The following is a 25061-nucleotide window of genomic DNA, read 5'->3' on the forward strand; positions in this document are numbered from 1 at the left end:
GGAAACAAAGAAGAAAAATCTTTAAGACATGTATATTTTGTTTGATTTCCTGCATTAATTGATGTTTTTCAATTATATGGCTAGAGATCCATTCTTGATAAGAGGATTTATCTTGTACCTACCTCAAAAGAATATAGTGAGAATTAAACTGTAAAAGTCAGAACTAATGCTAGGCACATAGTAAGTTCTATTGAGAGCATATTAACAGTGAAACAGGCAATAGCAGCTCCAAGAGAGTGACCTCAGAGAGCCCTCAATAACTGTTAGTTCTTTTTTAAAAAAAAAAAGATTTTATTTATTTATTTTAGACAGGGGAAGAGAGGAAGAAAGGGAGGGAAACATCAATGTGTGGTTGCACCTTGCATGTCCCCTGCTGGAGACCTGGCCTGCAACCCAGGCATGTGCCCTAAACTGGGAACTGAACTGACAACCTTTTGGTTCTCAGGCCAGCGCTCCATCCACTGAGTCACACCCGCTGGGGTTATATGTTAGTTTTTAAAATTAGTAGGTGTAGTTGTAGTCTGATTATATCACAGATTAGTGGAACATCCATGTAGTTACTAAAAATTTTTTTTAAAAGTCAGTATCATGAAAGGTAAAGAAAGACTGAGTGTATTATTTGTTAGGGATGCCAATCAAGTACCCATAAACTGAAAGGCTTAAACAACAGAAATTGATGGTCTCACAGTTTTGGAGCCTAGAAGTCCCAGATCAAGATACAGCAACACTGGCTCTGTGAGGGCTGTGAGGGAAGGATCTGCCCCAGGCATCTCTCCTTGGATTGTAGGTGACTGCTTTCTCCTGGTACCTTCACATCACCTTCTGTCTGTGCACGCATCTGCGTCCAAATCTCCTGTTTTTATGAGGACAGAGTCCTATTGAATTAGAGCCCATCCTACTGACCTCATTTAGCTTGGTTATCTCTATAAAAACCCTAAGTACAAATAAGGTCACATTCTGAAATAATGGGGGTTAGAACTTAAATATATGAATTTTGGGGAGCACACTTCAACCCATAACACTGAAGAACAAGTTGGAGGACACCTAAGGGGCATAACAATTAAATTCAGTGTGGGAGCCTGGATTGGCTCCTGAAACAGAAAAAGGATATTGGTGTAATAACAGGAAAAACCTGAGTAAGATCCATAATTTAATTAGTGGTATTATACAAAGGTTAATTTTTTAGTTTTAACCATTGTACATGGTTATATAAGATGTTAACATCAGGGGAAGCTGGGCAAGGAGGATGGGGGAGCTCTCTGTGCTGTCTTTGCCATTGCTCTGTAAGACTAATTTTTCAAAATAGAAATTTCAAAATACCTACTCGAGTTGATGTTGAGGAAGTAGCTAAAAGATGAAAAAGACTATCATATATATATATATGACGTCAAAATGTGGACAAATGAGTTAGATATCTCACTCCCTGAAAGCAAGTCACTGGGCTACATAGCTGTGCTGACAGTGAAAAGGCCCTCTAGCTGAGTACAAGTAAAGCACCTTTTTTGTAAAAGCGGGTAGTTCAAATGATAGAAAAAAATCTCATACACCTTCTGGTCTTGCACTGCCTTTTCCAACTAATAACAACCTATCTGTATAGCTCATGTGCTTGCTTCTTGGGTAAAAAGTTCAGACTGTGGTTAACAAAAGTGACCACTTCCTATACTGGAGTGATGTTTTAATAGAGAGACTAAAGATGGTATCTTATTCACCTGTGAATTATACCCAGGAGGCATGCAAGATACGTGTATTTATTTTCTTGGCATGTAATCCTAATAAAGGAAATCTGATTTTTTAGGTACTTATTGAAAACCAGACCACATTTGCTTATTTTATGTTTTTTCTCTCTCCCCTTTACCTTCTCTGTGTTTTTATCTTCCCTATTCTTTTTTCAGTTTAATTCCTCTGCAACCTCAAATGTCTTTATTTCTCTATACTCTTTACATATATATATATTTTTTTTTTTTTCTTTTACTCCTCTCTTACCTTAACTACTGCAAGAAGTTTGACATTCCTAAGTCCTAATTGCCAAGACTGGCAGTCAGCCATACAGGCATGGAGTGGGCCAAAAAAAGAGGACCACATCTAAAGGAGAGTAGTTTATTTTTTCTTAAAGATTTTATTTATTATTTACTTTTAGAGAGAGGGGAAGGGAGAGAGAAAGAGAGGGAGAGCAACATCAATGTGTGAGAGAAACATTGATCGGTTGCCTCTTGCCTGCCCTCAACTGGGGACCTGGCCCGCAACCCAGACATGTGTCCTGACTGGCAATCAACTGGAGACTTTTCAGTTCAAAGGCCAGCGCTCAATCCACTGACCCACACCGGCCAGGGTGGAGAATAATTTCTTTATAGACATAAATAAATTTAGATAACAATTTACAGATGAAATCTCTAATTTCAGGCTGCCCAGCTGATTTCTGGAATAGTGGGGGACAGTTCCTTCCGTCATAACCTAACCCTCATCTGCACTCATGGAGCAGAGCTGTGAACATTCTCACTCTAGCAGTTGCCCACGGCCCCTCGTAACTCCATTCTGAGCATGTCTTTATATCACCTGGCTATTCTCACAATAATGTCATATAACAAACAACTTCAAGTCTTAGTGGTTTACAAAACAAGTATTTATCCCTTGCTCACACGTCTTTAGGTTGACTAGAATATGGTTGAACTAGGCTGAGACTGGCTGGGCTGGGCTCCAAGCTTCAGAGTGAGTTCAGGTTTGCTTCACATCTCTTCCTCCTTGGACCAACGGTTATCCAGAACATTTTCTTCTTATGATCAAAAACAGGAACACAACGGACAAGTCCAATTGTGAAAACACATACCAAACTTCTGCTCATATCATGTCCACTAGCAACCCATTGGTCAGAGCAAGTCACTAGGCTAAGTTCAAGGTCAAAGGCCAGAGAAGTACACTCTATGCACCATGAAGGCATGTCAAGAATGTGAATGTATAATAAGAATATAGAGAAGGAATAGAGACTAGTAACTCAATCTAACAAACTCTTGTTGGTTCTCTTGCTCACCTGCCACTCTCAGAATCCTGAGCCATCCTGACTTTGTCTTCTCACCTAGACAGGGGTTGTGAGGATGGCTGGTAGCAAGGAATGCATTCAGCAGGTTTGGGTTCTGGAAATCTCCATTAGGGGGAGTAATTCAGGTTGTGCAATAGTATACTACCTAAATTTTTATTTTATTTCTGAAGTAAAAAAAAATAAATAAAAAGGTATGTTTCATTGAAATTCATAGGAAGGCATTGCATGGGTAACGAAGTAGTAGCCCACTGGGTAGATAAGGTCCAGTGGTCATCAGTTTTCATTCCAAGGTCCTTAATGTCATGAGGAACACTGGTTCACCGTTGGTTTCCTCGTGACACATACTACAGTGCCTTTAACATGAACATAAAAGTGAGCCTTTATTTGGAAGAACAGATTTATTTTTTATAACAAGGAGACCTAAAACTTAAAGGTATTTTTTTGATTGATAGTCGCCATACTTCCCATTAGCAAATGATACACTTTAAAAAAAAAAATCCTTAAGTAAGAAGCAAGTAAGTACATGATCTTGCAAGTCCATTGACTTGTTATCCTTAAAGCTGGCTGGTTGTGGGAGAAGCTTGAAACTTTAAGTTCTTGGGTAAGTGGAGCCAAATCCTGCTAAACAGAACTGATGGACACAGTGGCCCCTTGTTTCCACCAGCTCAGAGAGCAGCTGATTTGTGATGTGAGAGCAGTTGTTTTTCCCTTTCAGGAAGTCTGAGCCAGGAAATGATGAATTAACAGAAGTATTTCCCAGATACTGTAAGGATTCTTTAAAAGGCAAACTTTTTTGTCATACGTAATATTTTAATCATTGAATTCTTTACCAAACCCCCTATTAAAAGAAAAAAGAATCATTGAGCATAAAGGTGGTTGCCAGGGGCTGGGGGAGGAGGGAATGGGGAGCTATTGTTCAATAGGATCGGAGTTTCAGTTTTGCAAGATGAAAAGAGTCACGGAGATAGATGGTTGTGATGGTCGCACAACAATATGAATGGGCTTAATTTCCCTGAAAACGCACTTAAAAACAGTTAAGACGATAAATTTTATGTTATGTGTATTTTGCAATAATAAAAAATGGGGAAAAAAGTAACTGAAGTTTGAATCTCTGGTCAGGGCATCTATGGGAGGCAACCAATCGATGTTCCTGTCTTACATAAGTGTTTTCTCCCCCTCTCTCCCTCCCTCTGTCTCCAAAATCAATAGATATATTTTTTAAAATTAAAAAAATAACTGAAAATTTAAAGAAAATGAACAATCCATTGTGCTTTCAAATTTTTCTTACCTTTAAACAAATAACCAGACAAATAAAAACTGTAAGTTGTCCTGAAAATGAACAATAAGAATATTAAGCCTCATGCAAATACTTGTAATTTTCCACCAATGAATATATTGACAAGTCCCATTTATGTTTCACTGTCAAGAGAAAAAAATAAATTGTGTAGACATCCATAGACTTCAGAAACAAATCTTTTATTTCAACCATGTTTATGGAAATTTGTTCAGGTAAACTAACCTTTATTGATGGCTAGATCTAATAACAAGTTTATATACATTGTTCTAATATAACCATTCCAGGCTGCACAACTCCCTGCAGACGACTTCTGCTGAATTTCTCCTAACAATGGTGCTTTTCTATTTCATGGTTTCACTGTCTCTGCTTGGCTTACTACTGACTTTAAATATTTTGCCTGAAAGACTGAAGATTCTGTGGAAAGATAAGTAACAAACTATTGCAGAAGTTCCAAACATTATATATATACAACTGTTATGGGGACTCATTCCATTCCTCTCCTAGGAAGTCCCTAATCCTGAAAGGCCTTCAAAAATGGCAAAAATTAATCATCTATACTCCCTGACACTAAGTAATAATAGCAATAACAACAGCTTTATCTTTGTACAGTTTAAGTGCTACTAATCAGAAAGTTACTTACAGGCTGTTATTTAAATACATTACTTAGTATATGTGAAAATATATCTTCCCACTGAATTTTATTCATACAAATGGTGAAAATGTTATGACTCTTTGGGATAAAGGAAAAATACAAGTTTAAAGCAGAGTATTTACCATTCGATCTGATTTTCAGCAAAAATGAATATGGTCTAGCCTGTGGAGTCATTTGTTTACAGCTCTAGGGTGTGGGTCTAGGCTTGCCAGTGGCATTGCTTCTAAATTCCCCAAGGGCAGAGAGCAGAAAATCCTATGGCCAGCGCTTGACCCCAGTGTGTTAACAAAGTCATGCTGAGAATCATGAACCTCTAATTCAAGCCAACATATGTAGACTTTTGTCAACGGTGGGCAATTCCCAGAAGAGATTCAGAATTAGGTGAGAGATGATCTGCACTTATGAGAAAATCTCTCCAAATGTTAATAAGGAGCTTAGCACTGTACCTGTTATTGTAATATCACCTGACAATGTGTATCTACACATAGAAAACGCTGTGAGATGCAATGTGATTTTGCAAGTCAACCTTGGCCTTCCTTGTGTCTGTACATCTTATTGTATTACTTCTCTATATAGTGTGTGCATCTATTACTTAGTTAATATTTATTTTTTAATACTTATTTGGTTAATAGTGACACAGGTAATTACCATCCTCATTTAGTGGCTCCCTAACTTCCTTCTATAAAGCTGAAAATAAATGGAAAATATTAAATAGATATTTAACACCTGTTTCTGATAAAGCTTAAACAATTGCTTTATGTGTGTAACAGTAGAAGCTCTTCTCTCATCTTGTCACTGTTAAAGCCAGTTTTAAAGTAAGATTCTGGAAAGTGGAACACTGTGGCACTCACTGCCCCCAAATAAGTACTCACTCTTCTTTGTGTTGATACTAATGGTCTGACACGTCTGAAAAATTGTTCACTCTTTAGATAGGAATGCGTATAACTGAATTACAAAAAAACAATGCAAAGAAGCAGAAAAGAGAAAAATCAAAGTAACTGATGTAATAAAAGCCCCCCCCCCAATTAAGAATAAGGAAAAAATAAAATCATGAAATCCATGTAAGTTTCTCAAACTTATAAAAACCCCTTGCTTCATGCTCAAATTAAAATCAATCAAACTTAAATTCAGGGACAGTTTGGACCACGGTAAGGGGGGTTATCTGAAAGCCCTCTCCTGTGAGATCTGCGGAGCTTCTCACCAAACAAAGTTGACAAAGCCAGGTGCCCCAGCCTCCCCTCGGTGCTTCATCAGGCAGAGTCCTAGAGGCTAGACCACCTCTGCCCTTCCTTCCTCAAGGCTTTCAAGCTAAGGAAAAGGGACTCCTCTTCATCCTCCAAAGTGTATGAAATGAGTGCAGGATACGCTGAGTGCTCTGGGATCATGAGGCCTCCCCAAGCTTCACACTTCTGCTTTATCGGTGCACAGTATTGAGTGATTTCTCTGAGGAAACAATTAACTTCACTGATCCTGCCAATATTGTTAAATCATCAATATTCACTACCGTTGGCCATTTGGATGAGGCTTTTCTCTTGGAGCCTATTAACAAAGAAAACATTATTGCAGGCTAGCCAAAAATGATTTCAGGCTAGTTTTACATATGATATATATTAATATATGCAGCCTTCTGTCTATGAAAGGGTAGCAGGACCTCGGGGCCTGAGTGACTATTGTACATTGTTTAAGAACCTAAGTCTACCCAATTTAATCTTCTAAACTAACTTGCGTGTAACAATTGCTACCATTTATTGAATGTTTGCTATGTGCTAAGCAATGGCCAAGTGCTTTACAAGGAATGACAAACTGCGTGAGGTCCCAAAAGATAGGGATTATTATTTTGAATTTACAGTGGCTCAGAAGAGTTAAGTAATTTGTCCTGTGGTCATTGAACCAGTAAAGACCAGATTTGAACCCAGGTCTGCATGACCCCAGTGACCATGTACTTCCCACAATTTTATGTTGCTTTCCAAGTCTAATTTATGCAAATGACTGTGCTGACTGTGGTAACAAAAAGATATTCCTTGAAACGCTACTATGTGCCACTATGTTCCACTATGTGTCCTTGGGTGAAATAATTAATTTGTGCTTCTGTTTTCTAGCCTTTAAAATGAGGAATAAAAATTCCTGCCTTATAATGTTGTTGTGCTGTGAGAAATAAATAGTCAATATATGAAACGTACTTAGAATAGTATATAGAACATATAAGTGTTTTGGCGTGATTTCTAGGAACAGGGAATATATCTCCCACAAAGCTTCACAAAGCTTCATTCTAGAAAAAGGGAAAGAGTAAATAAATAATCCAACAAATAAACACATATCAGGATGCAATATTATAGTATGTCAGGATATAATAAGAACCATGAAGAAAAACAAAGCAAAATAGGAAGATAAATAATGCTACTTTGGCGTACTATTTTAAATACAGCTACCATGGAAGACCTCATTAAAATGACACTTGAGCAAAGACTTAAAGGGATGCAGTCATGCACCACACAAATATTTAATAAAAAATAATTCCAAGAAGAGGAAAAAGCAAATGCAAAGACCTAGTTTGCCTAGACTTTTCAAGGAACAACATATAAGGTCTAAGGAACTAGAGTAGAGTGATCAAGGGGGGTAGTAGAAGATGAAGCCCTGATGGGTGGGGAAAGGGGTTGATTGTATAAGGTCTTGTGGGTCATTGTAACAACACTGATTTTTGCTCTGAAACTATTGGATGACTTAGAATAAAGTATAACAAGATTGGACCTGTGTTTTAGAAAGCATCCCTCTGGCAGCTATGTTAAGAATAGACTGTAGGTAGGGTAGCAAAACAGACTTATAGGAGCCTATGAGAGACCATTTGGACTGCAGTAATTGAGGAGAAACATGATATTGGCAATAATCAAAGAAAGAGTAGCAATGGACATGGTGAGAAGTGGTCAGATCCTGAACATACTTTGAAGACGGAACCAATAATATTTCTGGGAAGATTAGAGGTAGAATGTAAGAGAAAGAGAGGAGTCAAAGACTGACCCTGAGCAGCTAAAAAAAAAGAGATACCATCAACTCACATAGAGAGAACTCAGAGAGAAGGAGTGTTCAGAAATCTTTTCTGTATCCTGTTACCCTTCCAGCCTCCTCTCTTATTCTAGGTGTTGTGATCAACTCTGTGCAGGCATCAACTAGTTCCTCTCAAGAGCAATATAACAGCACCTTGCCTCTCTCACCCCCTGCCTACACATGGGATACCTGCAGAAACCAGCCCTCCACGTACATGTGCAACTAGAAGCATGTGGTGAAACATTGACCAATGGTAGACAAGAGCTGATGGATAAATGCTCTTCTCTTCCTTCTTCTTCACTCCCGTACAGAATTGTGAAATACATGCTATAAGGTTCCTCAAAATGTACCAAAGCGTCAGTCAAGCAATTACATATGGCATGGGTCAACTGAACGATGCATCCTTGTATTGGCTTTCCCTTCTCCTCTATTTCATTTCCCCTGAGTCCCTTATTCCATCCCATGAACTCAAATTCTCAGATGAACTACCTTTATCTTGAACTCTGCCTTCAAGGGAAACCTGGGCACCAAACCTAGCTCTAGAGAGCAAACCCTCAGTACAGAATTTTGAAAGCTGAACCTACAAACTGATCACAAGACAATAAGGAGTCCTTGCTGGTTCTAAGTGTTTGGTGGTAAATTGCAAGTGGTGATTATCCCTGACATACAGTAGCATCACCATTACTCAATTGTAGCAGATTGGAATGAGGTACAGACAAAAGATGATTCATTGGATTATATTGAGAATTATGGTAGCAATGATAATTATAAGGTAGGCTGACTTCTGTTAACTGCTTTGGATCTCGTAACAAAAGAAAATGACAGTCTCCCTCAGCCAACAATGAAATCATGGCACACCGTGAAAGCTCACTTCTTGGGCAATATAGTCCTGAAGCACTGTAGTCACTGAGAAGACTGTGCTAAAAATCAGCCCCAATATATAATAGTAAGGGTGGCAAAGCTGCAAAGGAATATGAGTGCACAATCTTGAAACATCACTCACTGTCAAAGCCAGGCCCTACTAGGAAAACGATAGGACCTTGAGATCTAGAATGTGGATGTTTGTGTGGACATTCCTTATAATCTTAAAACTGTAGGTTTTAGTCACCCTCTGTGCGAACAGTCTCCTTTGTCTGGAAATACCACGAAGAATATATCTGAGGCAAGTGTCTCTTTGTATGACCTTATTTTCCTTATTTAATATCCATCTCAGCACAGCCCATGTGGGGGATTGCAATCCCTGCTCTAGAAAGAACTAGACCAGGGTTCCTCAATCTCAGCACTAATGATATTTTGGGTTATATCATTCTTTGTTGTGGAGGGTTGTCCTGTGTATTACAGTTTGTTTAGCAGCATTCCTGTCATCTACCCACACGCTTGTATAATAAAACCCTCCCAGTAATGAGAATGAAAAATTACCACATGTCCTCTGAGGGCCAGAATCACCCCCAGTTGAGAGCTGAATGAGACTAACTTAAAGGAATTACAGAACTGGCTAACATGTACCAACAGGACCCAGGGGATTATGAACGGGAGTACATATTTAGGAGAGTGCATAAAACAAGGAATCAGGTTATGAGGCTGGAAAGGGGGGAACTTATGACATGGGGCCGTTTACCTGTGATTTCAGATTTAATGTTTTGGCTGGAACATCTAGAGTCAGTCCCAATACACAGCCTTGGTATCTCCTTAAAGCTTGGACATGATGATGGCTTGTGCTAAATGAGAGGTTGGAACATTTCTGAATGAACATCGACAAAGAAATCAAAAGATTCAGGGAGGCGGGAATGGTAGAATGCATTTATTACGTGAGACTGAAGAGCCACCATTGGAATGTGTTTCCCCAAATAAGCTACTGCACATAAGCTTTGTTTCAACCTATACTTTTAGGGGAATCCAAGAGGGGAGGGGAAAGGGGAGAATTTAATTTTTAGACACATAAGTTTGAGATGCTTAACAGACATCCAAATGGAAATGCTGGAGAGGTGGCAGATACACAAATTTGGAGTCCAGGGAAGTAGTCCAGGCTTCTGCCTCGACCCAGCGCTGCCTCGTCTTTCTCTACCGGGTCGACTCACATCCCAGCTTTGAGGAGAGATGTAAACATAAAAGTTAAGGAAAAAAGGGGGAGGGAGAAAATAGCACATGTGATTGTGACATAAAGAGTCCCCGCAGTGTTTTGAAACCAAGCAGGATGGACCTAAGGGGTTTTTGTAAAAATAAGATTAAATACAGATGCTGCTCTTAAAAGGGAAGTTATTCAATAAAATTAACAAGTGTTCCAAGTAGCACCGACTAAAGCACATTGATAACAGTAGCAAACATGTCCCTGTTTCTGCTGATTTTTCCCACAAATCATACGTTTAGATAAACACCGAAAGACATTTTATAAACAGCTCATTTGCCTCTATCTCAGTGAATCCATCCCTGACATCGAGCTATCGATACTTATACCTCTTTTGCATTCCCATGGAATTTAGTCTCTTTTTTTTACCTCTGTCGTTGGGTTTACTTCACTAGATTGTAATTTATCCACCTATTTAGTTCTGTCTCCCCAGTGAGAGTGTGCCCTCTTCTGAGTGGAATCTCCGTCTTTGTAGCTCCAGCACTTAACACGGTGCTTGGCATAGAGGTGGCGCGGTGTGTCCTGAACGGATCCCTGCAGGACCCTTGCAAAGGACTGCTTTGTGCAGGAGCAAAGAAGTCGCTCCTTTCACTTATCGGTCCTGTACCTCATTTTGGTCACTTACTGTGTTTTATTTTTATATGTCTTTGTGTGGGCATCTTGTTTAGCCCTACCGTCTGTGAACTTCTTCACGGTAGGACTCCTGCCTGAATCACCTCTGCACGTCCATCCAAGTGGCTGGCATAAAACAGCTGCCAGGAATATAGAGTGAAAGCATCATATGCTGTGCAACCAGCAACACTGGTATCATCTGTGCTTCTCAAGCTTAATTGTGCATAAGCGTCATTTCGTTAACACGTACGTAATCGGATCTCTTCTTAAACTGCTTACCATATCTGAATGAATAACTCCCCTAGAGAAAGAAATATGCAGCACTAAATCCGCAGCTCCAAGGTCAGTTTCTCAGTCTCTGACGTCTCGCCACGGCCAGTCCTTGACACGCCCCTCCGGGGAGGCCTCGCCCCGCCTCTCCACACCCAGCGCTGCCTCGTCTTTCTCTACCGGGTCGACTTCTGGCTTGGAGGCCTGTCACGTGCCCGGATATGGGAAGCGGTGGCTGCACCGCCGCTTCCCGTTCGCTGCTCAATTGATGGGTGCGCCTTAATTGTGGTGGCTCTCCCGCCACATCGCGTCTCGGTTTTGGAGGACCCGCCTCGGCACAGCCGGGCTCGGTCCAGGCTCGGTCCGGCCTTGCGGTAAGCCCTGGGCGGTGGCTGCCCAGTAGTCTCGGCGGCGGCGGCGGACAGTCAAACGGACAGGCGAGCGCCGGGGTCTGAGGCGGCTTCTTAGCCTTCTGCTGGCTTAGCGCCCGGCGTCCGGCACCCCTCGCTCCACTGTCAGGCCTCCCGCTTCCTTTCCCCGCCCCTGAGTAAGGCACGGAGTCCGCTCGGAGCTTCCCCCATCTCCTTGCCGCTCTGGGGTCTGGGAGAGGGAGTAATTCTCACACATCCCTTTACGGATCTGCCTATGGCAACCATATTTCATTTGGGCGAACGACCCTGATCGTTTACCTTTGGGCGTGGACCAGGACCGGAGGGCGTGATAGTGCCTTCCCCTTTTTGTCCAAATACACATTTGTTTCCTAAATCTCTTAAGTATATTTTCTTGTGTCCGTGCACCGCTTTCTCCTCTGGATTGCATTGCTCCGCGCATTTAGATGTCTCGATGGCACATGGGGCACAACCCACAAGGACACTCACATTGGCAAGTTGTCACTCAAGTGTAATGGTCCGGCTGAATTTAAGGAAACAACCAGCACAGAGTAAGCAGTGTCTGATTACCTCTGCAACGCGGTCAGACAAGGATTCTTAAATCTGGAAAATAGTTTTAGAGGATCTCTAGTGGTGTGTTATACACAGTTTTAACAGAAAGGTGTGCCTTGTAAAGACTGATCACTTAACCCTTAGAATGTAAATGCCCTGGAGCCACTGGTGATCTCCGTGAACGCGTCTGCCCTAGTCACCGCTGTAACCCACAACAGGGCCTCGCATCTAGTAGACAGCGGCATTTGCTAAATGAATGAGTGTCACATAGTGTCTTTCATTATGTCTAACTCCTTTATTAGGTATGGCCAGTCCTTTCTTTTTACCACTTACCATATACTCAGTTGTTGCTTTTAATCAAAGAGGGACTGTGATGTAAGCGTTGGTCACTAAGAGTCATTCATCTGACCTGCTTTTACTCTTCAGTTCAGGATACCTAGAAAGATACTTGTTGAATACTTACTAAGAAAGAACAGAAAACTATGCCAAAGTGTGTCTTTCTCCCTCCCTCCCCCTTCTCTTTGTCTCTGTCTTCCAAGAGCGCGCCTGGGAGCCACAAGCTTACAATCTCATAAAACAATTTGCAGCAAGTGCTTGATTGGTTAGTAAATACAGTAAGTGCTATAGCAATTGAGAGATCAATTTGGATTAATATCTTTATTGAATTAACTTTATGTAAACCATGAAGTATAATTAGGTTTTGGATAAATGATATTCCTTGCATGGAAAAGCACTGAAGCAAAGATTTAAAGACCAGAATGAACAACAGGGCTTGGAGTGGAAGGTTTGCATTTGGGAACATTAGTAAAACGTTGAACAAGGGCATGTTGTAATGAAAGCTGTGTTTTAATATTGCTTGTTCGTTGAGGGTTTGGGGGGTGCAAGCTTGCGAAGAGATAAACGTACTGTTAAATATAGCTGATGTGAAGCTGGTTCAGTGTGTTGACGGAACAACGTGGAAGGATAAATTTTGTGTAGATAAGGGGAAGTCAACAGAATTGGTAGCAGATTTCATGTTGACAATGGAGGAGAAGGGTCAAATATGACAGATTTTGAACCTGGACATTTGTTTACAAATGTCAGAGTTGGAAAGGAGGAACTAAGGTTAGGGAAGCTGCAGTGGTCATGTTATTTGGTGCTATCACTTTGGTTAATTTATTAGATGCCTACTATGTCCTCTCCGAGTTCCAGGAATACAAAGTTGAGTAAGATACTGTCCTTGTCTATCAGAAGCTACTTTTCCATGGGGCACAAACAATGAGCTAGAAAATAGGTTTTTAAGTGCTGTGTTAGCAGAGTAGAGAAGAAATATTAGAGAAGTAGAAAGGGATTATTCTATGTGTGTGAACACTTCACAGATTTTGAGAGATGAGTTGGATTTTCCCAGGGAGAAAAGAATTCCAGAAAAAGGAAATTGTGTTAAGAAAATGCAGACTAGAAAAGTAAACTGGCCAGTATCCAGTGTGGTTTGGGAATAGGATGGAGTAGAGCTTTTAACACAGTATGTAATTGGGTTAGTTGTTCTTTTATTATTGAGTTGTAATTGAGTGGTAAAAGTTCTTTATGTAGATAAGGTATATTTAAAGATTGAGCATGGGTTTTTAATTTCTTAAATCTTTTTTTTTATATTATAATATTTGGTGAGCACCTTCAAAGATTTTAGAGTTTGATGACACCAGCTCTCTAATTTCTTTTCCAAGTGTACAGCCTTTTATATTATGATATAAGTGTATTAATGTATGAAACCATTTTTCCTGGGCTTATTAGCCATAAATAAGATAATTTTTAATCATAAACAGAAACATGTAAGAGAGAATGATTTTGAGAATGAGCTTAATATCTATACTCCGAATTTTTTCAGCTGAGTGAAGATGACAGCAATCAAACATGCGTTACAAAGAGACATTTTTACACCAAATGATGAACGCCTGCTGAGTATTGTCAATGTCTGCAAAGCAGGAAAAAAGAAAAAGAACTGTTTTTTATGTGCAACAGGTGGGTATTTAGTAAAAAAAAGTTCCTATTTGGCATTCTTTTATTCTTAGGGGACTTTTACTCCTTATTTTAAATACTTCCATTATATCTAAAATTGGAAAAACTGTTGGACCAGCAAACTCATTTTTTAAATTGTTTTAGGTTAAATATTGAATAGACACAAAAGAATTTCTGTCACACACACATATATGTAAAAGGTATAATATTTGGGTTTTAACGTACTGTTAATATTTTCAACCTATATTTTCAGTTCTCAATCTGGGTGTGAATAGCGTTTTGCTGTGGTTTTAAATTGCATTTCCTTAGTAATGAGATTGAGCCTTGTTTCACAAATTGCCATTTAGTTTCCTTGCCTAAGAAATTTGCTTGTTAAGGCCTTTTGCTCATTTTTCTATTGTCCTTTTACTGATTTTTAAAAATTCTTTACATAATCCAGATACTAATCCGTTGTTGTTTATATGTATCTCAGTTTGTGGATTGTGCTTTCAATTTTTATGATGTCTTTTAATGAAATTTACTATTAATTTTTAAGTGCCGTGATCATATTTTAATTTATTTATTCATTTATTTTTTATTGTTGTTCAGTTACAGTTGTCCTGCTTTTTTTCCCTATTGCTTTCTCCTGCCCTGTCAAATAATCAGTCTTATTTTTTTATGGTTTCCCCTTTTTGTGTTTTACTTAGGATATCCTTTCCTATCCTGGACAATAAAAGTATTCACCTATATTACCTTCTGAAAGTTTTATAACTTTACCTTTCACATTTTAGTCTTTAATTTACCTATGTCCATGTTTGTAGTGATGTGTGTGAGCGTTATCTGTTTCTGGGTTCTTTCTTATATCTGGTTTTTATTTTGTTTTGTTTTGATACTTTATTATTTCACCTAAGATTTAGAATCAAATTATCAAGTTCCAGATTTTGTTGGGATTTTGATTGGAATTGTTTTGAATCTATAGTTCATTTGGAGAGAACTTGCTGTTTTAAACTGAGTGTTGTCCATGAACATGGTGCAGTTCTCCATTTATCTAGGTCTTCCTTCATGTCTTTCAGTAAGGTTGATGGTTTTAAAAGCTTTGTGCATGTGTTGCATTTATATGTCAGTATTTCTTTATTCCTAGATTTTTTGATACTATCTTAATAATAAATCAGCATTAATACATTTTTTAAGACTTTATTTTTTAGAGTACCTTTAAGTTTACAACAGAATTGAGAGGGAGGTAGAGATTTCCCAAATTCCCCACCCTTGCCCCCACACATACATAGCCTCTCCCTTTATTAATACCTCTCACAACAGTGGTGCATTTTTTTCCAAGAATTAACCTACATTGACACATCACAGTCACCCACAGTCCATAGGGTTCACTCTTGGCGTCATACTTTCTATGGTTTTGGATAATGTATAATGATATATATCTATCATTAAAGTGATCATACAGAGTATTTTTGCTGCCCTAGAAGTCCTCTGTGCATTCTGCCTGCTCTTCTCTCATCCCTGGTAATCACTGGTCTTTTTACTGTCTCCGTAGTGTGGCCTTTTCTGGAATGTCATATAGTGAGAATCACACAGTATGTAGCCTTCTCACATTAGTTTCTTTCACTAGTAATTGGAATTTTGGGTCCCCTATGTCTTTTTCTAGCTTGATACTTCATTTCTTTTTAGTTCTGAATAACAGTCCATTGTCTGGATGTATCACAGTTTATCCACTCACTACTGAAGAGCATCTTGGTTGCTTCCCACTTTTGGCAATTATGAATAAAGAAGCTATAAACATCTGTGTGCAGGTTTTGGGGCAGACATATGTTTTCAGCTCCTTTGGGTGGATACAAAGGAGCACAATGGCTGGTTTGTATGGTAGGAGTATGTTCAGTTTTGTAAGACACCTAGAAACTATTTTCCAAAGTGGCTGTACCATTTGCGCTCTTACCAGCAGTGTATGAGAATTCCTGTTACTTCACGTCCTCGTCAGCATTTGGTGTTGTCAGTGTTTAAGATTTTGACCACACTAATAGGTATGTAGTGTTCTCTTATTGTTATTTTAATTTGTGAAGCATCATTTCATATACTTCTTTGTGTTTTGTGTCTCCTCTTTGGTGAGGTGTCTGTTAAGGTCTGTGGCCCATTTTTTAATTAGATTTTTTTACTTATTATTGAGTTTTAAGAGTTTTACCTCTCAAGGAATCTGCCTCTCACCCTCTAGTATGATTTAAATCTTTCATTAGTATTCTGAGCATTCCTCACTTATAGCCTTGTTATGAAATATTACTCCTTTTTTAGAATTGTGTACAGGCACCTGACAGCTCTATTTGCAATAAGTAAATGAATGAATGAAAATGAGTGAGTGAATAGTATTTCTAATGAAAGTGTGTTTTATTCAACAGTGACAACAGAACGCCCTGTGCAGGTAAAGGTGGTCAAAGTCAAGAAATCTGATAAAGGAGATTTCTACAAAAGGCAGATTGCTTGGGCCCTTCGAGACCTTGCTGTGGTAGATGCCAAAGATGCTATTAAAGTATGTTTATTTAAGTTTTTTTGACCTTTGTTCAAAAAATGTCTTTCATTTTAAGCATAACATTGTCTTTTAAAGTGATCTAATCTTGTTTTTTGTTTATGACCCTCTGGTCCATCAACTAACCAAGAATTTGTCTACACTGTATCATTCGACCTTCTGTTCTCCCCCTCCTGACTCCTAGGCTACTGAAAATAAGTACATATGTATGTTTTTTTTATTATTTTTGCTTTTTTGAGCTATAGTTATGTTTGTGCACAAGCTACATAAACTAGAGCAAAATAACCTTGACTCTATACATTTCTGTATTTGCCAGGTGTACTTAGTATAATATCCATAAATTAATGCATATTTTAAAGTGGTATGTTGTTTGAGTAGTTTTTAAAAAAAAATCACTGTTCCAGTAGAACCTAGTTTAACATCACATATAATATAAACAAAGCGAGTCTTTCTTAGTCTTCACGAATAATACCAACTCACCAGCTGAAGCAGCCAAGCTGGTTTTTTGAGGCCATGATCTGATGTTTGTGGCTCAGGTAAAGGAAATAATAGTGAGTTACATGCTTTATTTTAATGAATTTAAAGAATAAGCCATAAGAATATAAATCTTACATCTTTCATTTCAGCCTTCAACTCCAAGAAAGTTGAATAAAACCGTAATCAAGTTAAAGGACCACCTTTATTCCTGACAATTCAGGGCTTTTCAAGGCTTTTCACAGCTATACCTTTTTCAAAGAAATCAAGTAGAGCTCCTCTGTTTAAATTAGGTGCTTCCGCCTCCTCATCCTCTCTCGGCTCATCCCTCATCTTCCCCCACAGCCGTAAGGCACCTGCAGAGCTCCAGGGAGTACTTGGAACCACGTCCACCAGTACTGACGCTGCAGCTAATAGCAAGGCTTACATTAATGTCATTATAGGTGCCCCGTGATTTCAAGTCTTGTAAATTTATTAAGAAGGCACAAAGAAGTACAAGCTACCTTTGTAGAGCAATCTGATAACATAAAATTCTGGTTTTACTCTTACCTTGGTACAAACCTGTGAAGAACTAAAAGCTGCACAAAATGGCAGATGGTTGAGTCAGGTGCAAAATAATTTTTAAATGAAGCAAAAACAACTTTAGGAGAGCCCTATATATCTGTAGAATTTAATTTCTTTCAGATATAGAGAATACCTTTTCTTTAAGTATTTTAGGCAAACTAGGCCTTTGCTTTTATCCTTAAGGAACACCCAATATTTAGAAAAATGTGGATACAGTGTTTGGTGGGTGCTTCGAGTGTATGCAGGTGGTGTATTTGGAAAGAATTAAAATGGGATTTAAAAAAATCTTTAAGAAATTATTTAACAAATAATATCTTTTACCATGGGGAAGGATCAAGAGTAGAGACTTTTTTGGTAGGTTTTTGTTCAAGACAAAATACTTTAAGGGCTTTTTAGAAACACACCTTTATTTAAAGCCTTTTTCCTTCAATAGTTTTGCACTTCATAACCCCATTGAGTTGCATAATTCGCTAACTTGGCTGAATGCTTATTTGAATGCTTTCTCACAGATGATGCCTCATTGCTGACTTGCTTAATGGATTTCTTTTTTCATTTTATGTAGGCACCCTGATGTGTGTATGCTATATATGGATATAAAACATGAAATTTTTATACACCGCCTAACATTAGCCATTTAGTATCACACATTGATTTATGTGAGTGTTGCCACTGGAGCACTCAGCTTGTTTTATGGCATTGTGGGAAATATTCCCAGGGAAGGGACCATTTCCCATCAAGTTTCATATTAGTTGCCAATACCCTTAGATTTTTTTGTAAGTAATAAGGCAACTACCTTTCCACTGTAAATGGTAGGTTTTTAATCTTTTGATGCTCAATGCTGTTTATTGAGCTATAAATTTTCTGTGCTACTGTAATATATATGATTGTACCATGCACAGGTCAAGTCCTGATCCCTAATTTATCCCAGGCCTTCACAGAAAAAGTCTGATATAACTTCCCTTGCCTTTAAGGTCTTTATTTACATATTGTTCCCCTTTAAAGAGCACTTTAATTAAATATATCATTAGCCTTATGTAGAATATTAAGAACATTTGAGCATATTTTTTAATTCTTTGGATGTGAAGAAAAGGTATGTCCATATGTTTCATTTTTTGTATAGTAGGCAAGTAGTTCTACGTTCAAGGGAGAATTAGGCTGACATGGAATTATTGCTGTAATGTGACTAAAGAGACATGTGTAGAGCATAGTGCAGTTTCTTCACATCGGCAGTCTCTGCTTTTTACCTGATTTGTTCTTGAAAACTACACCAGGACATAGATTGTATATTTTTTCTCCTATGTTATAATTAGAAGGTAATATTCTTTATCAAGGAATTAGTGTTAAATCACAGTTATGAATAATAGTACGTTATCAAAACCCCATAGGCAATTTAAAAAGAAAAATTAGGTCCACATCAAAACTAGAGACCATTGTCATTTTACAGATTAGGAAGCTGAGACACAAAGCTGTTAAGTAGACATCCTATAATGTTACTCATATACTTCAGGGGGATAAGAAAAAAATGATCAAAACACAGTTTTTTTAAATCCAGCTTGTTTGGGGAGGTAACATTTTTGCTATAAATTGAATTCTCTGAGCCATTCTCTGTGAGTCACTTAGCTGATTTTTAACGGTGATTTGTTTTTTTCAAGAACAGCTACAACTTATTTTTGTTTTATCAAAATACAGATTTTACAATAATAAAAATGGGATATGATCAAAAACAGTATCTTGTGTATTCTTATTTCAGGAAAATCCTGAATTTGATTTACATTTTGAAAAAATATATAAATGGGTTGCCAGCAGCACTGCTGAAAAGAATGCATTTATTTCATGCATTTGGAAATTGAATCAGCGCTATCTCCGGAAGAAAATTGATTTTGTCAATGTTAGTTCACAGCTGTTGGAAGGTAAAGTTAAATAAAAATGTACATGTGAAATCAAATGCATCTATAACTGAATATATAATTTGACATTATTCAAAGTAATTAAAACATTGAATTACCTTTTTGTAAAGGAATTTAAAAAATAATGTTTTTATTGAAAAAGTGATCTTTATAGAAAATTGATACATTAAATTAAATAAATAAAAATTACATATAAACTTAATCCTCAGAGATAACATTTTGTTAGAACTCTGCTAGTCTTTATGCGTATTTAAAGAAATTTATGTTGTGTCCTAACGTACTTTTTCATATAATATATCGAACATTTTCCAAGTTATTAAATAATTACCCAACATTACTTTTAATGGCGCCATAGTATTCTGTTATGTGGATATGCTATAATTGATTTAATCATATGTCTTTAATTTTCCAATCTTTGCTTGATTTTAAAAACTCTGAGATTAATATCTTTGTAGTTGTGTTTTTGTGCAGAGTGTAGGTGGAGTGGTTAAGAACACAACTCTGGAGGGAGACTGCTTGGCTTTGTCACTTACTAGCTATGTGACTCATTATTCTATGTTTGAGTTTCCCTTATCTCAGAAATAGACATAATAATAGTATCTATCCCATAGGATTGCTGAGGGTTAAATTACTTAATTAATATAGGACCATGATGAGAGCAATGCCAGATATATAGTAAGTACTCAATAAATATTAGTTATTATATTATAAGGATAAAATCCTTACACATGGTGTTAATTAGGATAATTTTGATCATTCTATCTTCAGGAATGTTACTAAAGATTATTTTGTTTTACAATACAAAAACTTTTGTTAATTATTGAAAATATATGAGACTTTATTCTTTTAAAATATCTTTAATAAATATATAAACATTGTAAGAAAATTATTGTATGCCTTGTAGATGCAATTTGTGTCGATTCTTTATCTCAAAGAAAGCAGTTGAAAGAACAAGTTGTTGCTCTTTTTTGTTGAGGAAAAAACCTTAAATTAGTCCTAAATTATATATTAGAAAGAAAACTTAGATTTGTCCTAATTGTATTTTAACATTTAAAAATAGAATCTCTATCTTTTAGATGGAAACATCTGAAATTGTCTATATTCAACCAATCTCACCTATAAAAATAGTAGTTTCAGATGCTTCAAACTATTCCTTTTCTTAGTCCCTTGCCTCTGTCTTCTCTGTGTTGTTTTACTTATTCCTTGTTTGGTCATGGATCTTTCTCTCCTTAAATGTAGAGTTCTTTCTTGTTAGTTATAAATTAGTGAGCTTGTTACTGGTTTCAGGCTTAATACCTGGAACTAGCGGAGGCAAGTCACATCTGCTAGGCCCTCGTGGTGAGGCCGACCTTGTGTGGGAGCGCTCAGCACGGGCCTCTCACCAGCAGGAGACCCCAGGGCCTTGGTGATTGTGCTGAGGAAATAACCTTCAAAAAATATATGGTAGTTTTTCATGACTTGAATAGTGGTTTAATTTTTTTTGAGTGGCCTTTATTTTTTATTTTTATTTTTTTTTACTATTTCAGGGTTGAACATTCTGTTAAGTGAATTTAAAAGCAGGCTGTCTTGTTTTCAAGTAATAGTATCTCCAGTTGTTATTTATTGCCTAAAATGTATTTTAAACCAACGTATTTTACTAAGTCAGCAATATTAGGGAAATAGAGCCCCTACCTATATTTACCTCATTAAGAAATACTACCAAAATCAGTGAGTATAACTCTTATTGAGAATGAAGTGTCTAGCTTTAAAAAAAGACAATTTAATTTTTCAGGTCCTAAAACAAAGGTGTAAACATTTTCATTTTTATAAATGTTAACCCATATTGAGATAAATTTTAAGAATACTGCGATACTAAGAGTCTCATTTTGGATATTACTTTCTGTAAATCAATTAACCACTGGTTTGGTTTAGTAGAGTTCAGGGAGTAGTTTTGTAAAGTTTACAAACCTATTTAATGTTTTTTGGACTTGAAACTCGAGGCTGTTAACTCCCATTAAAAAAAAAATAGATGTCTCTAAACTTTGGGTGATGTTAGGAAACAAATTATCACCCTCTCCTTTTATTTGTTCAATGTGAGTATTAGCAGTGGTGACTTCAGTAGTTTTTCTTGGTGACAGTTGAATGTTCATGCTGATAATTGGTGCTTCTCAGCAGAATGATTTTTAAAAGAGGACTTTGTTAGCAGTTAAAGTAGAGTGAAGTTTTTATTTGGCCTTTCCTTTTTCATTTTTGTAACCAGATTTTAAAAAAATCTTTGACTTGAATACTTAAATGCCAGCTTGAACTGATATCTTGTGTGTTTTTTAATTGCTTCAATTTTGTCCCTTCTAACAGTGTTTTATGACTAATCCATTGTGAGGGTGTGTTAGTCTGGGTAAAGGTTTTTGGGCCCTGAGTGAAAAAAACTAGGCTAAATGTGTTAGTCACAACTGACCTAAAAATAATCCCCAGGAAGTAATCTATTTCCCAGTTTTCTCCTCCAACAACTAGTCAGTACTGTTTCTTAAAAGACTGAGAGAAAAATAGAAAGATAAATGTAATTTTAGTAAATGTCAGAAAATGAGTAAGAAAAATGAACTCTCGAAATTTAGCTTGTCATGGATCTTTCCACTTTGTAGGTAATTTTGATACTGTCTTTTAAACCTTGATTTAGCATGAAGTTCAAATAAAATATGGGTAGTATTTTAAAAATTTAAACCTGTATACTTTTCTACCCAGCTAATATTCTTTGCTTACTTTCCTCTGCTTTTTTCATACCTTTTTACTCTCCAGAACTGCCTAAAGTTACAGAAGGTGCGTAACACCTTTTCTTCTTATTCTATTCTATATATTTTTATTACTTGCCATTGTTATGTACTGTTGGTTGCATATTTTATGAAATCATGTTTAGGGACAACTTTATTACTGCAAAATCCATACAGTGATAAAATTAATGATACTATTAATTATTAACTTCCAAAGGATTGTTTCATAGGAAAGACAATACTTCTTCTGAAGTAGTTATAAACTCTAAAAATATTTATTTATTTTAAATATCTACTTGTGTAAAGAGATGTACTGAATGTTTTGGGCAGTCCCTGATCCCTAGTAGCTTAATAAGCTGTCACACATGACAGTTCAACATTTCCACAGTGAAATGAACTCATTTTAAGGGCAAAGACCCTAGTGATGCCTCTCAAAAGAACTTATAATTTTATACTGTAATCTGCAATTGCTGGTACCAAAAGTTGTAGTCTCCTCCTTTTTTTCCTTTTTTTATGGGACATTATCTAAATCTGCCTAATTATCAATTCTTAAGAGTAAATCCTTTCTTACTTTGAAATAGCTCCTTTTTGTTCTAGGACAAATTAACATATGTCAAGTCATATTGAATGTAAATATTCATTTTCATGGAAAATAATGAATAGTTAAAGCATCCAGAGTTTATGATTTAAATCATGTCCCATTAAGTTTATGAAACTCAGTAATTTTATTTAGAGATTTATATAGGGGATAAAAGTTATTTTTTTCATTTTACCTCTTTTAACCTCAAGCTTTATATAAACTCTCACATGCTACATGTGTTAAAATTGAACTGAAACACTTACCTAGAAAGCACCTCAGATTTGACCTCTTGGTCTTTTGTTAGGAAGCATGAAGGCCTGTGTAAAGTTTTGTAATTTCAAACAGCCATGTTGTTGCTCTTTTTACTATGGAGTTGTTGAGAAAGCTTCTATAGCTGATCTTTATCAATGCATGTGAATTCTTTTAAACAAAAAAGACTTCAGTTAATATTTTCAGTGCCCCAAATAAATTGTGAATTGTAGATGCATTTTTCATTTCAATTAAAAGTTACTGAAAAAAAAGTTACAAAGATGAAAAGAACAAAAATAACAGGAGAAAAATGTTACCTGGGGGAAAAAAAAGCAGATTGCTTTCATGTGTCCTGAATTAATAATTGTTGTTTTGTTAGAGCAACAATCACCTCAGGTAGGAAAAAAAGGTTAGGTTTGTTTCATGTATTTTGTTTCTGTTCTTGTGTTTGTTTTTTAGTTTAATTGTGTTTTTGGGAAATTGTGACTAAAGCCTATTTTAACACTTACATGTCAGTGAATTAGACTGCATGCTTTTATTATCATAAATTAACATGCCATTTTTTATAAAAACAGGGTTTTTTCCATATATTTTGAATCATTCTTTCCTATTTTTCAGCCACTAAATGTGACCTGTGCTTATCATTGACCTTACCTATAAGTATCGTGTTACTGTCCTGCTTTTTTACTTTTTTATTTTTAATTTTTACCTCTTTAAGAATCTGTTCCAAGTGGAGAAAACCAGAGTGTGACAGGAGGCGATGAAGAAGCAGTAGATGAATACCAAGAGTTAAATGCGCGAGAAGAGCAGGATATTGAAATAATGATGGAAGGCTGTGAGTGTGCAATTTCTAATGCGGAGGCCTTTGCAGAAAAGTTGTCCAGAGAGCTGCAGGTGCTAGATGGGGTAAGACTGTCTTGTAATCCATGGACAGCGATGTGTAGTGGCTTGGAAAGACCGGTGATGATGGTCTTTTACTGCCGACGTGTGATTATCGCTCTCTTTCTCTGCAAGCGCATTACTGGCTGCCCTCAGTCTTTCACTGTTCTTGGTCAAATGGAAGAACCATTCCTAGTAGTCAGGACAGTGAAGGCAGTTGGCTAAGGTTCTGGATTTTGAGAGGTTCTTGATATGAAATGATGGAAATAAAAAGTAGCCAACCACAGACCAACTTGGGAGTTGATTCCTCCAGCCTCGGAAACACCTCAGAACAGTTTAATACAAAAGAATAGCATTTTTGTTTGACAAAACATAGGTAAAAATTAGAAAGAGAAATTGGGCTAAAATAAGTGAATCATTTATTGAAAGGGAGCAGAATAAGTGTGGTGAAAACAGGAGAGTTGGGGAAAGGACATTTGTCTCTGCTGAAATGTTTTGGAATAGATCCTTTAATTTGTAGGCACAGTTTCTGAGTCTGTGTAAATGTACATCTTTAGAACATAAAGAGTTAGAAGGAGCAGTATTGATGTGAAAAAATCTAATACGAACAGTTGCGGGTTTTTTTGTTTTTGTTTTTGTTTTCTTTAGACAAGGTAAGCATTTAAGAAAAACCCTTGGAGAATAAGCAGTATCTTAAGAATTTAAGAATTTTGACACTGTATGGACGAAATGTACAAAAGTTATGAGGTTGAACTCAGGCTCAGAGATTACATGAATAGTCCTAGTTTACAAATTTACAGACTCACTAGGAATAAAGCCTGGAAGAGGCTTCAGGACATTAAAGTGGAAGTTGTCCTGGACAAATTCAAGCCCCAGCTCTGCTACTTCAGAGATACTAATGGTTCTGAGCACTCTCAACTATACTGTTGGCTGCACTTACATTTGAGTTATGCATACTACACAGAACAATATGTGTGAAATTACAGCATCAGCTGTACAATAATATTCTTTTAATTCCTTGTCCAAGATTTTTCCTCATACCATGTTACCTGCCTTCTTAATGTGGCGTAGTGATTTGCATTTCCTAATTAATATTGCATATATGATCCCAGTCATCATACTGCTTTGCAGTTTAATTTTGGATTTGGCAACTTCCATATTTCAGGGAATTGAGAATCAATAGTCAGAAA

The 25061-nt window shown here is 37.0% G+C and overlaps 1 protein-coding gene across 8 annotated transcripts in view; it reads left to right on the forward strand.

Annotated features, from left to right (window-relative positions):
* Positions 1 to 11240: 11240 nt before the first annotated feature.
* EXOC1 (exocyst complex component 1) overlaps positions 11241 to 25061 on the forward strand; it is a 48399-nt gene continuing 34578 nt past the window's right edge. For 4 of the 8 annotated variants that reach the window (XM_054566756.1, XM_054566759.1, XM_054566760.1 and 1 more), the window contains exons 1-6: positions 11241 to 11406; positions 13835 to 13968; positions 16347 to 16477; positions 19263 to 19422; positions 22192 to 22212; positions 23711 to 23898. In XM_054566756.1, the coding sequence (XP_054422731.1) occupies positions 13845 to 13968; positions 16347 to 16477; positions 19263 to 19422; positions 22192 to 22212; positions 23711 to 23898 (624 nt within the window). In that variant the 5' untranslated portion in view covers positions 11241 to 11406; positions 13835 to 13844. Of the gene's footprint in view, positions 11407 to 11867; positions 11973 to 13834; positions 13969 to 16346; positions 16478 to 19262; positions 19423 to 22191; positions 22213 to 23710; positions 23899 to 25061 lie in introns of all 8 variants that reach the window. The other 4 variants (XM_054566758.1, XM_054566761.1, XM_054566763.1 and 1 more) reach the window with 2 other exon arrangements.

The sequence above is a fragment of the Pteronotus mesoamericanus genome, unplaced genomic scaffold (assembly GCF_021234165.1).
Source record: "Pteronotus mesoamericanus isolate MK-2021 breed Mesoamerican mustached bat unplaced genomic scaffold, CSHL_Meso_final contig_180, whole genome shotgun sequence".
NCBI classification, from domain to species: Eukaryota; Metazoa; Chordata; class Mammalia; order Chiroptera; family Mormoopidae; genus Pteronotus; species Pteronotus mesoamericanus.